The sequence below is a fragment of the Notothenia rossii genome, assembly GCF_949606895.1.
Source record: "Notothenia rossii genome assembly, chromosome: 7".
NCBI lineage: Eukaryota > Metazoa > Chordata > Actinopteri > Perciformes > Nototheniidae > Notothenia > Notothenia rossii.
In genome coordinates, this window is record NC_136905.1 from 74,691,348 (window position 1) to 74,707,488 (window position 16,141).

The 16,141-nt window shown below is 42.2% G+C and overlaps 1 protein-coding gene across 1 annotated transcript in view; it reads left to right on the plus strand.

Moving 5' to 3' along the window:
- Positions 1 to 273: 273 nt before the first annotated feature.
- The window catches only part of pcnt (pericentrin), a 44,852-nt gene continuing 28,984 nt past the window's right edge, over positions 274 to 16,141 (plus strand). Inside the window, exons 1-17 of the mRNA XM_079692846.1 lie at positions 274 to 455; positions 4,285 to 4,314; positions 6,522 to 6,698; positions 7,134 to 7,262; positions 8,080 to 8,229; positions 8,344 to 9,221; positions 9,572 to 9,931; positions 10,277 to 10,676; positions 11,255 to 11,407; positions 12,895 to 13,305; positions 13,390 to 13,497; positions 13,588 to 13,743; positions 14,092 to 14,187; positions 14,281 to 14,424; positions 14,892 to 15,120; positions 15,245 to 15,324; positions 15,478 to 15,769. Coding sequence (XP_079548972.1) covers positions 408 to 455; positions 4,285 to 4,314; positions 6,522 to 6,698; positions 7,134 to 7,262; positions 8,080 to 8,229; positions 8,344 to 9,221; positions 9,572 to 9,931; positions 10,277 to 10,676; positions 11,255 to 11,407; positions 12,895 to 13,305; positions 13,390 to 13,497; positions 13,588 to 13,743; positions 14,092 to 14,187; positions 14,281 to 14,424; positions 14,892 to 15,120; positions 15,245 to 15,324; positions 15,478 to 15,769 — 3,841 coding nt within the window. The 5' untranslated portion in view covers positions 274 to 407. The remainder of the gene's footprint in view (positions 456 to 4,284; positions 4,315 to 6,521; positions 6,699 to 7,133; positions 7,263 to 8,079; positions 8,230 to 8,343; positions 9,222 to 9,571; positions 9,932 to 10,276; positions 10,677 to 11,254; positions 11,408 to 12,894; positions 13,306 to 13,389; positions 13,498 to 13,587; positions 13,744 to 14,091; positions 14,188 to 14,280; positions 14,425 to 14,891; positions 15,121 to 15,244; positions 15,325 to 15,477; positions 15,770 to 16,141) is intronic.

Sequence of the window (16,141 nt, forward strand, 5' to 3'; positions counted from 1 at the left end):
TAGACAGTCCACAAGAAAGTGAGCGAAGGTAAGTTTTTTGTTTGCCTTTCCTGATTGGCTTCAAGGGCCGTCAGTCTGAGATCGGCGAACTGACACAGCCGTTTCATTGGTCAACGGGTCTCTCGTTTTTGAACGATGTAATACATGCTGGAGCAGCAAAAATCCCATTGGCTGAAGACGTGAAACGTAAGGATATGATTGGTCTGTTCATTCCGGGAAACTCGTTAAGGGCGGAGTTGCAAAGACTTGGCGGCCATATTGAATATTATCTGTTGACAGTTGTGTCTCAAAGGAAGCTCAAAGATTTAGTTTTAGCCAACTTGTGCTAGAAGTGAAGGTCTTGTGCGCTTTTAAGTTGAATAAGGACTCATGTCCCACACTTCTAATGATTTTATCCAACCAAAGAAATGGATGACGATGAACGGCAGAGGAAACTAGAAACTGGAAGAGCCAAGGTTTGTTGCTCTCTTTTAAAGCACGCTAATACTGAATGCTAGCAGTTGACGCTAGCCAACTCTTTTGTCATAGCGTTGGTCCACTGCAAACATTACACCCACTTTCACATAATCGTACGTTTTGTGTGTTTTCATACATTTCATTTGTCCGTTTAACTACTGGTGCTCGTAACTTTATCAGGTTGCCGCGCATTTCCCGCGGATTGATCATTAGCGAGTTTGCACAAGGCTAACGAAAACAATAACACTTATGGAGTAACTTAACGGTGATCGCCCGATGATTTGAAGCACTTCTTTACACTTTGGGTTCAGCATAGACCGAAATGTACACGTATTTAGAAATAATATAGACTATTGTTACCTCTGAAAAAGACGTTGTTAAAATGTTACATTGATTTGAGCTGTCTCAAGACACAGAGCAGGTGCATCCCATGGTTTCTTTATTAGTTGTGCACATTTTAGATTGACTTTTTTTTTTACCTATTGCCCGTTTGGATAAAATATGATTTTTACAAGAACACATTTCAACAGCGAACATACCATTAGAGAAAAAACATTTATAAAACATTTATTATTTGTATAAAGTTGTGAAACTTACAAAAGACTTGAAAATTACAAGAATTTGGTAGTAATATTTTTTCTTTTATGGCTTCTTTTGAACTAGTCTAAAAATGCTACTGTGGTGTTGTCAAAATAGAAAAAGCAAATAGCTGTGTTCACCTTAAAGTCCATGTAATGTCCAAAATAAAAGTTATTCTGTGTTAATAAATCGCTTCATCACTTTCCACTGTTTCATTTGACATATCAACATCAATGATTCTTTCCATAAATACCCCCCAAATAACATGAAATTTGTGCCACTTTCCCGTGTTATTCCACTCCGGTAGCGAAAAGCTTGCCAGCCATTAACCCAGCTGTGTGACGTCACACGTGGCAAACACCAGCCTCGTCTGGATTGTTTGTTTTGTATCCTTCCGCTATTTTCGCTCAACATATGTGTAACCGGACCTCGCTAAACTTTTTTTATCTAACAATTCATGATGGGGAAGCGATGTGTAGTTGTGAGCTGTGAATGTTTCCTGATTGCTATAAACATTGATCATGGGTGCTGGAAGATTGTGCACAAAACTCGGGTCAGAATTAAGTTACTACAGGTGTTATGCCAGCTTGAGCTAAATGTCACCAGAGTACAGTGAACTTGCCTAGTGACTGAAATATATAAAAGTTGAAGTGAAATAAGTAAGGCCAAAAATGAATTACGTCTGAATATCTTTATTATTTTTACCACTTTTAATTATTTGTGGGCTCGCACATATACCAAAATAGACTAATGTACACTGCAATAAAGATAAAATGTTACAAGTGAAAAATTAACAAAAGAACCCTTTTTTATTTATCAAACAGTAAATTAATACAATCTTACAAATTTGTGATTTGGAAAATGTTGTTATATTTACATGTTTCTTTGGAAAAATAATATTGTAAATGATGTACTTTGTAAATTATTTACATCATGCGAAACCATTTTAACCAGTTCAGCTGCATGACTTATGTCAAATTACAGATTTGGCCATTGAAATCCCTGATAGCGGCCTCCCGGCTCAGGGTAAGTCTTCCGTATCTCGGTTACAGCACATGCAGCGGGACTCTGATTTGTGGGCCGAGTAGGCCTACACCCCAGCACCAACGTACAAACTGTCGATAAGCTGTATATCGATACTTCCTAATGAAAAAAAAGTATACAGATTATAAATATATTTGGAGAAAAATAAAATGTTATGTAGTAGCCTACTATTATGTAGCAATGGTTACAAATTGGCTTATAACATGATATTTGTATTTTACTTGTACAAAATAAATATGAGGTTATACATGACTGCTTGACAGAATCATAGACCTCTTATATATTTCCTCACATGTGTAGTTGTTTCTTTTCTCAAGCATACATTGAACTTGCATACACAGAAAAAATAAAAGCCAAGCTGTTTTTGACTGCTTGAAATAGTTTAATGGTATCTTTAAAAGTGTACCATATATGTAGCGACTAAAAGTATTATATGAAAGCAAAGCTGCAATAGGCAGTTGGGTCAATCAATATTTACTTACTGGTGTAGTGGGCCATCAACTGCTCTGTGTTGTTGTTTGTATTGAAGATACGCTATTTTCAGTGTCCAAACACTGAGACAGCCTTCTCTAAAGCCTGGGTGGCTAATAATGCACCTTGGTTTCTCGTCGGTGTCTTCTATCTGGCAGAGTCCTGCACGGGTCTGATTTTCAAGACCCGCTCCCGCCCCGCACCCGTGACGTGCAGTACCGAACCCGCCCCGCTACCCGCACATATTGCCAATTAGTCCCGCAACCCGACCCGACCCGCCGGCACATGATCCGCAACCCGACCCGAACCCGCATATATAGGCCTATAAGCAGTGACAACGTGCAATTATTAACACACGCAGTTGCATATTTGGCTCAAAAAGCCTGGGATGTAGTTTATTTTCTCCATCTAGGATGACACCAAAAGCCTCCCAGACGTTGGATTTTGCTCTTGAGGAAGAGTTATTGAAAATACTGTATTCTCCGCTATAGAGAGCTTCACCTCAGCCATTCAGAATGTGGTGCGCTCAGCAGCAGATAGATGCACTGCAGAGGTTATGATTATGCTCGGTACCGCGGAGGAGAGGTCTGAGGATTTAAACATTAAACTAAATTATTATTGTTTAAATATATTTATTATGCAACACCCGCAACCGGACCCGCATCATCTTTGTTTTACCCAGAAGTGAACCCGGAAAAAAGCGTTTGAAAAAATACCACCCGCAAATCACCTTTTTTGCGGGTCACCCGTCGGGTACCCGCGGATACCCGACCCGATGCAGGACTCTGCTATCTGGTCAGTAGGTTGCAAACTGTCTATTTGTTCCATCACCTGCCAGATCTCTCTGCAGCATACACATTCATCTGCAGTGGGCATGCTTTCACAGCATTGACATGTAGGCCTACACCTGAATATTGTACATAACATTAAAAAACAAAACAATATCTGCCGGACGTGTGAGGAACAGATGACAAATTAAGATCGACATTTAGTGCAGGTCAAACTAAATAAAACAGAATTTACCATTCAGTATTGCCGACTCGAGTCTCGCCGGCTGCGGAATCCGCTTCTCTTTCACAAGTTTCTGCCTCGTTGTTCGATTGCTGGGCAGGAGGCTCGTACTTATAAGGCAAAATGCCTTGAAGTGAAAGGCTAGCTGGTTCACTCTCTACTTCTGTAACTGAATCCAGATAACCCACTGAATCTGAGCTTGAATGATCGCTGTCGCTGTCTGAAGTTATCGCGTTGCTTGCCATTTGGACTGATTTGATCAAATGGCAATGTTTGCCACGTGTGACGTCACCGCTCGTTCGGGAGTGATCGGGGGCGTACTCGGCAAACTTCGGAACCAACATCGGTTTTTAACGTATATGTCATTTAATTATGACGAAACTTTAAACATTTTTATTTATTTTTATTCTGGTGATATCTAAACTACATGTTAAAAAACACCTGTGTTAGATGCATTACATGGCCTTTAATAGAAGGCCATATTAGTTCTGGGTCAATAATACAGAATGGTCTATCCTGTATTAACAACTGAACTAGGTCAATTGTTGTCTAAAATATATAATTAGAAATAGGTCACCGGTCTGAGTTGCCATTTGAAGTGTATTTCTTAGATGTGGTAGTTCAAACTCAGCTCATAGTATAAATCATTCAAAATATGCGGGTGGCACATTAATATGATGCAAAATACTTTCTTAACTGAACAACTGATATTCTCTATGACAGAAAGCCTCCGACATGCCTAGAAGCCAGTCGGTAAGTATTGAAACTGGTGACTGGCAAAGACATTAGACTTTGTCATGGTATTGTGGGTTTGTGGGTATATTTCTTTGCGATCTTGGTCTTCTTGCTTTTTCTTCTTTTGGGCAACCAGGACTTTCTTCAGTTTTTCAGCAACATGATATGATTGCTCTAAGCTTTTGAGAATCAATCCCACTCTTCAATCAATGACTTGCACCACAGATGATCAAACTGTGAAGGAAATTTGTTTTTGCATTATTAATTGAATCTAGTCACAGACCTTGCACACACTGCCATGCTGGTTGCAGGCCATCAGGTGGTGCAGTGAGCCCATGAGATTTGACAAGGTTCAACATGTTGCACTTTCTTCTCACATCAATGGTGTTGCTATGGTAATGCACTGCTGGCAGTTGCCTTTACTGTATTTGGCGCATCACAAAGTGCAGATTTTTTTGCCACACTAAAAGCATGGCAAGTATGTATACAGTCAAACACAACAAAATATAATCCTGTGAGGCGTCTTGGTGTTGTCATTGTTTAGAACACAATAGTAGCTTTCATCAGTCCAGTAACATCAGATGTTGCCACAACAAGCTCCACCCAGCCAGTTAGTCAGACTCTCGGTAATGTGGAAGCGGCCTTGGGCAAAACACCGCTCATCTGGCTAATACGTTTCTCTGAGATGTGATGTGTGTGTGTTGTGGAAGGCGGAGGCGGTGATGGAAGGACAAAAAGGGTGAGGTTTTTAGTGACGATGATGTGAGGTCAAAAGGAAATTTAAGAAAGGTTGAGGAAATTATTGTTTTGTCTTAAGAGACAAAATGGGAAGATGATATGGCGATGGTTGCATGGCACTAAAAAGAGTTCAGAGCAAATCTACAATGTCATTTTATAACCAGGCATTTAGCATGTGATCAGAATGAACATTGGTGCACATGCATTCACAATGTTGTTACATTCATGTGTCTCATTGCACAAAGCAACAAGTACCTCTCCCAGTGCCATACAGTCTCAAATTAAATTGAGCATGCACACGCTCTGAAGATGCCTGCCTCACACAGAGCTCTGTCTCCTCCTCTCCATGTGAATGCATCTCCCAGTCTCCACCCTTTTTCCTTAGACTGAACACATGCCATCCTCTTCCCAGAGTTTGTGGATGTCTCTGCACTGTACGTGGGATGTGGCAGGGAGTTTTAGGATGAAGGGTTTGGCACAATGTGCTGCTGCTGCTGACAGACTGCAAGATCTACATCTGGACAGGGGAGCTGACCAGCTGCCTGATGAGGAACAGCTGACAGGTCTGACCACCAGCAAGAAAGGCAGTTGATGAGTGACTGTCAGATATTTATGGAGGGATTCATGAAGGTCTCTGTCACAATGTGGACTGCTGTAATCTGATTTAAGCTGCTTAAAGAAGAGAGACCGGCAGAGAGAGAGGAAAAAGAGAGACACAACGATTAAAAAGAGGAGTTGCACAGAGAGATGGCCTGAGGTACATTTGTACCAAATCATTCCCCCTGGATTTTGAAGCTAAATATTGTGACTTGATTGGTTATGATTTTTTTCACTGTGAATGAACTTCTCAGGATCGCATTTTTGATTGTTTTTGTGTTTGTATTCCCTTTGTGATTTCAAAGAGGATGTTGTAATGCTTTTAAAGAAGCATCTCTTTACCAGTTTCCCTTTTTCTGATTTTGGCTTTCTGACATGCTGAGGAATTCTTACATGGATAATGTACTTTTCTATCTTTGCAGCCTTGTGCTGGTTCTGGTCTGCTGAGAGACTGTCCAATGTGTGTCATTAAATTCTGCACTTCTCTTGGGTTTATAAAGCTCTAAAGATTTGGGAATATTTAGCATCGTCACCTCAGTCTAAACTTGGATACTTCGTCAGCCTACTTTGGGTGTGAGTTTGGGATTTCTTCTTGCTTCCGTGGGCACTGTCTTTTTTTTTTTTTGGTGCACAAGTCTGACTCATCAAAAATAAGGGCTGCCCATCTACTTTCTTCCTACAGTGAGGACAATCACCAACTTGTATTTATTACTCACTTTGTGTTATAGTTTCAGAATGATACCTTGATAACTTTTTCAACTGTGGAGCTAAATCTGGACTCCAGTTCTCTGTCACCGTTGACCCCTGAGCATCACCATGCTGATAGTGTGGTGGTGCTCAGTGGTCCTGACCTATGTGTCCGTCTACCTCTCGCTGTCCTTCCTGCGCAGCTTGCTTGCTACCGACAGAAGCGGGCGAAAGGCAACAGTGCGGGGACGTCGAAAAAGACGCAGAAGAGGAAGGGCCAGACTGTCTCGCAGAATGACGGAGCGACGCAAGGCCGATCCGTAGACGCAGCACTTTCCTCAGCCAATGACACGGAGCTGAACAAGAAGACCAACCTTGAGGTAGTCCACTGATCGCAGAGAGATTAGAAGTCATTCATCAATAATAGAGTTACAGAGGAGACTTAAGACATGATTTGTGTAGAATGAATGACTACTGGTTTAAGTAAAACAGCTGGACATTTTCATCACGACAATTTAACGGGTCACAGTACTTGACCTGGAGTATTTGTCTAAATGTGTTAGCTCACCGTCTGCTTAAACAAGTGGTTTGTGCCCCCTGCTCTGTAAACATACATTAGAGAAATGGGTCACTAACCATTACGTTGCCTGTAGGGCATGTTGTCATAGCAACCTGGGCAGGATTAACTGTGGCATTATTTACTGCCTTTTTTTTTTAAAGGGAAAGTTTTTAGAGTACACATGAACTGCACTGATGAATTATTGGTCACAGTGGAACAAAATAAGCCTTGATTCGATACAATTTTAATCTTTTAGGAACCCCAGAAGCCAGAGAAATCAAAGGTTCAGAAGGATCAGCCCCCCGCCCTGGAGCAAAGCCCGTCCCCTGTGGAAGATATTGAAGAAGAGGAGCTGGTAGCACTCACCGGCAAAGAGCAGCTCAAGGTATACTCAGTCAAGGATAAAACACTAACGGCGAGTTTATTGATCTCCTTGTGCATGTTAAAGCATCTGACTGCCTTCATGTCTCTTTAAGTAGTCCCTTTTATTTTTATTTGGCTGTTGCTTTCAAATACTCAGCTGGGCTTAAGTAGGATTTAATATGACAAGGAAAAAAGAAGCAGGGTTTAATGTCATGAATGAACACTGCGTTATAATCCCAGGTTCTGAATTCACACATTGGAAACTGAGCTTTGAAGCTATTCTATAAATCCATGTTTCTGTTTGCATGCTGTGTTGCAGTGTTATATATGTTTGGTCATATGGAGTCATTTGTCTTCATGCTTTAGTGACCCATAAGAAAATGGGAGTCTAGTTTTGGTTTAGCAGTGTGTATGATTTAAGAGGGTTTGTGGAGTTGTTTTCTCTGTCATCACGAAGCCATGGGGAATGTAACTGTCTGCTTTTATGCATGGCTGCACTGATCTGAAGATACAGCTCTGTTTGTCTACATTTTGTCCATGTGGAGAGCAATGGGTTTAAACCGGGTTTTTTTTCAAGTAGTGGAAAGGTTGTAAAAATAATATTCAAAGTCGCGGTACCTGAATTCAAGGCATCAAATTGTCTCGACTATAGTCTCACATCGTGTTCTGAAGTCTGAAAATTAGCTGTTTTTATTTCTATAGGCAAATTTATATTCTATCTATTTTAGATTTTTTTGCAACAAAGAAAACGGTCTTATTTCATATGTACTATTGCGCACATACAGTATATCTGCCCTTGTTAAAGCCTTACCCACAATTTTTTTGGAATCCACTTGCAGCAGCTACAGGAGGCCGTGGAGAAGCGTAATGAAATAATTGCCAGGCTCAGCTCCAACCTGCAGGAGGCGCTCGCCAGCAGAGACCAGGTTCAGCTGGAGGCGCAGTCGCTAGCTGGACAGATCCAGGGGCTGCAGAGACAGCTCCAGCAGGTAAGTGCCACTCAAAGCTACATCTGCAGCATCACTCCACCTACAAACATCCCCTTCACTAGTCACATGCACAGCAACTGAACCTGCATACTCTCTGGATTGTCTTTCCCACAGACCAGTGTAGAGTTTCTGCGCATCAAAAGCCAGTCGGGGGCTGAAGTCCTCAACACCCGACAACCGCATGGCCGTTGCTCCCAAGATGCAGACCTCAATCACAAGGAGGCACCATCAGGGAGTGCAGCTCCTGAGACGATATCGTGTGTTGAAGGCTTCAGCACTGAGACTGACACTGCTCTGGAAAAACTGAGGGTGGAGTTGGAAGAAGAACGGAAGAACAGCCAACGCATATATGCAGAACTAGCATCGGAGATGGAGAAACACCAACATGTGCTTTCTTTACTGGAGAAGGAGAAGAGAAGCAGGGAAGAGGAACAAAAGGAAAAGGAGGAACAGCTGCAAGACCTCCAAATGCAGTTTAGCTTAGTCCAAACCCAGTGCCTTGAGATGCAGCAGTACAAGGAGGAGAAGGAGAAGCTGAACAGAGAGGTGCTGGAGCTGAGGAAAAGGCTTCAGGAGGAAGCCGATGCAGAGAGGACACTCGGTGAGGAGGTGGCCAGCTCCGCTCTTAGCCTCCAGAGACAGGACGAGGAGATGCTGAGGCTCAAAGAGGAGCACAGAGAGGAGGTGGAGGGAGTCAGGCAGCTGCTGGAGGAGAGGGAGAAGGAACTGAAGTTCAGAGAGGAGGAGGTCCTGGGACTCAAGGCTTCTAAGAATCGGCAGAACAAAGCCAAAGCTGGTTTTAGTTTTGATGAAAAGGTTCATCTAGACGAAGCTGACCTGGAAACAGGACCTGTTGAGAACAGCATGAATGTATCTGTGGATATTCTGATGGAGCGCTACATGTCCTCACATCGTCCTGCACACTCTCAATCTTCAGTGGCCAGTGACAGCTTGGAGCGCTGCGGTCAGCTGGACATCTCTGCAGACTACAGGTTAGAGAACTGCTTCATGTTTTCTCTGTGTGTTTGGATTCATAGTAATAATCACTTCAATGACAAAAACCAATGCCTTATTCCAAAGCGAATTACAATGACCAACTACAGGGACATTCTCCCCTCATCAGCCCACCTCACTATCCATCAGATCACACAAAAAAAAAAGAATTATTATTTTATTTTTTATGAGATCCATTTGTGGCGGACGATATTTAATTGTGTCGGTCCGCCACAAATAAATCAATGTATGGGAAACACTGCAAGTATTACAGTACTCTAAGTGGGATATCAAATACATCTTGTTTATAGGCTACTTTAATCACCTAATGTGTCTTTGTACTTCTCAGTTTTGAGCTGAACAGTGAAGTGTTGGGAGATGAGCCTCTGTTGTCCATCTCAAACCGTTTCCTCGAAGAAGACGACAACCGTCATAACACCTCAACCCCACATTGTTCTCCTGGCATCCCTCTCCCTGATAATTCCAACCCTCAGTCTCCGTCTCAGTGGTTTTACGACTCCACGCCCGACGAGCTGGAGACGAGTAAACTGTCCGAGCAGCAGTTTGAGCAGACTGACCTGGAGAAGGAGCTGCTGAATCAGCAGTGTGGGGAGCTCCGTGACGAGCTGCTTCTCAAGGACCGGGACTTGAATGTGTTGAGGGAGGAAGTCATCAACACTGCTGAAGAGCTGGAGGAGGCCAGGAGCAGGTAATGCAGTTTAAAAGGCCATGTGGTTAATTGTTTTATCCCTATACATTCCTTCGTAATAAAGTTCACACACTTAACGTTTGCTTGTTTCAACTTTTATCCCAATTCAAATTTTCATGGAAATAAAAAATGTAAAGGGGATAAAAAGAACACGTGTGTCCAAGTGAATTGCCACTTCTTTACACAAGCTTGACTTTTATTATGAATGTTATCTTAAAGTCTATGTTAAAGCGTTTGGATAAAAGTCAATTTAATAATAAAACAAATATGAAAGGAATATCAGAAAATGGACTGAAAGTAGTTTTGCCATTTGAATTAACTTTATTTAAATCTTTGTATTCTCAGGTGGGGCCAGGTAACAGAAGAGCTCAGGCAGGCTCTCTGGGAACTAGAAGAGGAGAAGGAGAAGAAGAGGCTCGCAGAGGACGAGATGAACTTGAAAGCTCACGAACAAGACAACCTGAAAAACAAACTCAGTGCCTTAATGGAAGCAAGAGAAAAAGAAAAGGCAGTATTGTTGACGGGAAAAGAAGCTGCTGAAACCTCCCTGCTGCTTCCTGCTATAACTCCATCAGAAGAGGAAGATGAGCTGGTTGGGGAGCTGAAGAATAAGCAGGCTGCTCTCCCGTCTCATCAGAAGCAGCAGGATCTGCTGTTGTTGTCTCAGCAGGAGATAAAGCAGCCGGCAATCTCTGCCGAACAAATCTTAGAGCTCAGAGACGACAAGCCGCTGCAGACTCTGCAGGTACACCGAGTGATAAGTGTTTTTTTGGTAACAGCTTAATAGGAAGATAAACATGTTATTCACTGCATGCAGCTTTTTTTCATTCATTACTCGTCTCCATTTAGATGGCTAGAAATATTACCATTCAACAGCAGTAATCGTTTTTTTTATCAAGGCTTCAAAGCCTTGATGTCAGGGTGTCCGCGGGGTCTTAAACAGTATTAAAAGTTGATAAATCAATTTAGCAAAAAATAAGGCTATTCAAAAGTATTAAACGAATAGTATGAGTATATGAACCATGTTTATTAATACGTTCGACGCTCTCCCTGATGTGACGTAACACGCGGGTGGTCTTTCTTTATGCGGAAGTAAAAATGTCTTACAAAAATGACGCCAGATGTCACTGGTGTATATTTATGTATATTCTTTTGAAAATCTAGTGTTTTTCTTCCTACACATGTATTCACTGGGGTCTCTAACCTGCAAGTTGCTCTTTAAATATGATGTCTTGAAAAGAAGCCTTTATGAGCAGTGCATTGTTAATTGTTTTGTAATCCTAAAATGTGTCTTTCACTAATAAGTAATGTTATGTGTTTTAGGTTGAGGCCACGGTTGGCCAACTGGAGACTCTGCAGAGTGAATTGGGCCTCAAAGAGGTTGAACTAAAACACCTCGCTCTACAGCTGGAGCAACTGACCAATCAGAATGCAGCTCATGTTAACGAGCTCCAAGAACAGATTGATGCCCTAAAGGTACTTGTTTTTAGGTATTCTACAACATTGGCTAAATTAAAGGCCTTACACTTTTTATTTTGTCTATAAGAAAGAGCCTGGAGAAATGACAACCCAAAACGTATAACCTATAACCACAGGGTGTCCGCGGGGTCTTAAAAAGTATTCAAAGTTGATAAATCAATTTAGCGAAAATTAAGGCTATTAAAAAGTATTAAACTGCATTTTCCAAGGTGTTACATTTTGTAGCTTGTTTTCAATAAGTATATCAATTGTCCAAAGAGGTTGTATTCTACAGTGTGCCTGGATGTAATCATTGCGTAGGTGTGTAGTGTGATTCTGTGTAGTTTATTTCTGGCATCCCGTCGTCGCACGCTCACTGCTTGATAGCGAGAAGGTCCGTTTACGCCGGTCGTTAAACAACATCGTTATGGGGAAATGCAAGTTTGCGTCCAAATGGTTGGAAGATAAGGAGGAAGGACAATCAATACTGTATATAGTCAATGTGAGGTAAAATGTGTCGCCAAGGTAACCGGTTAGAACTCAAAGTGGCGATGAGGTCTTAAGGGTGCGTTCACACCTGCCTTGTATAGTCCAGTTGAATCGAACCCTGGTGCGTTTAGCCGCTTGGTGCGGTTCGTTTGGGTTGGTGTGAACACAATCCGAGACCTCTTAAGTGAACTAAACAACCGGACTCTGGTCCGCTAAAATAGGTGGTCTCGGAGCACTTGCTTGCGAACTCTGGAGCGGTTCATTGCTGGTGTGAACGCAGTCCGCACCAAAACATAGGAAGCGTAGTATTTACGTGTCACAAGAACGCGGATATCTTCAAAATCTTTAGCGAAAGACTCTTTCAAGACATCCGCGGTTGTTTAGTTAAAGAGTGAAGCAGAATGAAGTGTTGAACAGTGTTGTGTAAAATAAAAATTCTCCATCAGCTACATAAAAGTAAGAACACCTGTCGTCGGTGAAACGCCCCTCCTTACTGCAGAACGTCTCTCTATATGTGTTATAATGTTTTTTAACGGACGTCTGATTATATAATCATATGCGCGGGCCGCTAGTGTCTGTTGATCTCCAGATTAACAGCAGCATGAGAATAACCTGCCGAAAGTGCCGATGCTCCATGGCGGAGGCTCCGGTAGAAATTGCCGGGATTTGCGTTTTTACCCCCCCTTAATGTCTGACCAATGGTTGAACAGCATTTCCGTGCACATGACTTGTGTTTAAAGTTTATAGTCTGTTTGAGTTTTGCCCGTGTGAATGCAAACCGAACCTTTTGAAACATTAAACAATGTAACAAACTGTGGCACCAGAAAACGGACTAGGTGTGAATGCACCCTAAAATGTATGGAAAGGGTCTTAAAAAAGGTCTTAAAATGGATTAAATTTGACTTCAGGATTCCTATATATATATACCCTGTATTAAGGCTTCAAAGCGTTGGAGTAGGAAGAATATGTGTATTATTGAAAAACCTATAATATTTTCCCTTTCCTCTTGTACCAAGGCTCAACACCTCCTGTTGCATCTAGAAGAGGTGACAACAACACATAATACCACAGCAGCCCTCATAGGAGAAAAGACTACGGAGCTGGACAGAACATCAGAGGAGCTGGAGAGGACTCGTGCTCAGGTTGTAAATGTCCAAACAGAAGTGGACAGATTGCAGGGAGAGCTGGAGAAGAGCCTGGGCCGTCTGGACACTGCTGAACAAGTGAAGAGTGATTTGGAGTCTCAGATCGTCTGTTTGAAACAAAACCTGGCCAACGTGGAGGAGGCCCAAGCCCAGACAGAGCAGGAGAGAGAGGAGCGCAGGAGGAAGGAGGAGGAGATGGACGACCAGATTAAGAAAATGGAACAAGTCTTAGAGGAGGAACTGGAACAGTTTGAGAGCCTGCTAAAAGCTAAGGATGTTGAGGTGAGATGTAAGATGTGTTGATAGTTAGGTTGCTCTGTTTGAAACATTACTGCCAATATATTATTAACACGATGATTTGTACAGTTGTCTGAAGCGAAGGAGAAGTGGGAGGAAGAGAGCCAGGAGAAGGAGACAGAGCTCCTCGGAGTGAGGCATCACCTGGAGGAGCAGAGGAGGGAGAGGGAGGAGGAGGTGAAGGCTCTCCTGGAGGAGCAGAGGAGGGAGAGGGAGGAGGAGGTGAAGGCTCTCCTGGAGGAGCAGAGGAGGGAGAGGGAGGAGGAGGTGAAGGCTCTCCTGGAGGAGCAGAGGAGGGAGAGGGAGGAGGAGGTGAAGGCTCTCCTGGAGAAGCAGCTGTTGGCAGTTGAGGAGGAGACAGAAAGACTAAAGACCTCTCACCAAGAGGAGGTCAAAGAGCTGATGGAGAAACATCAACAAGAAGTGGGATTTACAAACTTCATACATTTGACAGATTAATGATGATGGGATTCTTTTTCTGAATTAAGACATTTTAATGCATTTATTTTCAGTTAAAACTCCAAGAAACCCATATTTGTTTCTCGTGCCACCCAATGATTGCTCTACTTAAGGTTATTAATTGTGTATTATGTACATTTTTTGTAAAATTGCAGGATATCGCAAAAAGCCATCCTACTAATTTATTTTCGATACATTTGCAGTTTTATATTTGGCATATTTTCTCTTCCCGTCTGATACAGGTTAAATATAACGTTTGTGAGTTCCCTCCAGTCTTTTAATATCCTTTTATGTTTATCTGCGTCAAATTAGATTTCTGAGTTGAACACCCACCTGGAGTCAGAACAGCTGAAGCAGCAGGTCAACATGGAGGAGGAACAGAAGAGACAGATCAGCTTCATCAAACAGGTGTGATAAATACAACGCACAGTTGGACACTACAGTGGAAGTCTCTTAAGTTAATCAACTTTAACATTTTAAATATTGTTTTTTCTCTTCCAGGTGACTGAGCGAGAGCATGAGAGGATGCTTTCAGAGCTGTCTGCCAAACACAATGAGGAGCTTACACAACTGAGGACAGAGGTGTCCTTGGAGCTGAGGGAGAGCATGGAGGCGGCTCACCAGGCGGAACTGCTGCAGCATCAGGTATTCTATATATAAGCACACGGGCACATCTTCACCCACAGCATACCGCACAATGTCACTTCAATCTGTGGCATTAGATTTATTTTCCTACTTTAAATACATTTCAGAGTATGTTTTTTCCAAATAAATAGAATTTCCCTTGGTGTTGTCTGCATACAATTATCATGAAATTAATGCAAAAGTCATATAGAGAGAATATTTAAATAAAATCAAATCAATATAAATATAGTGTAGAAAAAATAAAAAAGATACTGTTAAAATCTATGGTTAAAAAATGTATAATTTATCTATTAAAAAAAAAAAAAAGGGATGTGAAGTAAATCTTGAATGTTTCACTTACTTATTTCTACTTTTATATACATTTCTATGGAGAATAAGTGTCACTTAATTCCCTGCAATGTACAGTCCTGACTAAAATAAGTCGGAGCGCTAAGATATTCTGTATCGAATGCTTTCATTTCCTTTAGGTCCAAAAGAGGAGCGAGCTTGAGGCCATGCGTCTGAGCCTGACCAACGCCCACGTGTCTCAGCTGGAGCAGGAGTCTGCTCTCACCGAGGCCCAGGGCTCCCTGAGGGACACCTTTGCTCAGGAAATTGCTCTCCTAAAGGCCCAGCACCAGGCAGAACTGGACCACATTAGACAGCAGAGTAAGGAGCAGCAGGAGAAACTGCGTGAGCTGCAGCAACAACCGATGAGTGAGTGCGAATAAGATAGCTTTGCAGTTTTTGGGACAGTGTTTCTTTTGGTGTTTGCCTGGAAGTGCACTCGAGATGTTTGCTATTATGGATGTTAGTGAATCTTTTCATTTTGTTTGTTTAGATGATCTGCAGCAGCAGTGGGAGACTCTTGTTGCTCAGGAGAGAGCTGCCATGGAGGAAAAGCAGGCCAAAGACATTCAGGTAACGCTTAATAATGTTGTGTTTAATCACTGCAAGCTTATTATTTGAAAGCTATTTCATAACTGTCATCATTTTGTATATTTTTTAAAGCTATACCATTTTTCAATTAATTAAAAAAATGTATTTAAATCCATCTTATTTTCTTTTTCTCAGGCTTTAAGGTCACAGTGGGATAAGAATGCTGAGAGCAGAGAGTCAAACTTCCAAATGTCTCTCTCAGAGATGCAGAACAGCCTTACTGCCACCCAGACAGACCTCACCCAGACCCTCAAAGCTGTGTCCCAGACCCAGGCAGAGCTGCAGCGGTCCGGGGCCAGGCTCCAGGAGCTCCAGACCTCCAGTAAGGAGCAGAAACAGGAACTGGAGGCGGAGCTTGAGCAGGCCTGTGCTGACAGAGATGCTGCTGCACGTGAGTTGCCTCCAGTCACTGCCATTATCCAAGGCTGCATCTAAATGAATTAATTTTGAAAATGAAAACTGTTATAATTTGAATCTACAGAGCCTTGCCAAATAGTTCAAAGCTTCATCCATAATATAGACATTTAAATTCTAAATCCATAACCTAATGCGTCCTAATCAGCTACCTTGATACAGATCTTGAATGTAAAAACCCTGCTGATGCAGCCCTTTTTTAATCTGCATCTCCCGCGTCAAAATGGTTGCTGATGGCTGTCGTGATTTGAAAGACAATGTTAACATGTAATCTCTTTGCGTCTATACTACTGGCCTTACGGTAGTCTAGGTTGCCCTCTTGAAGCTGTGAAACGCATGCGCAGTTAGTCTGTGTCGACGAGGAGCGGGAGGTCCTCTGTTCGTT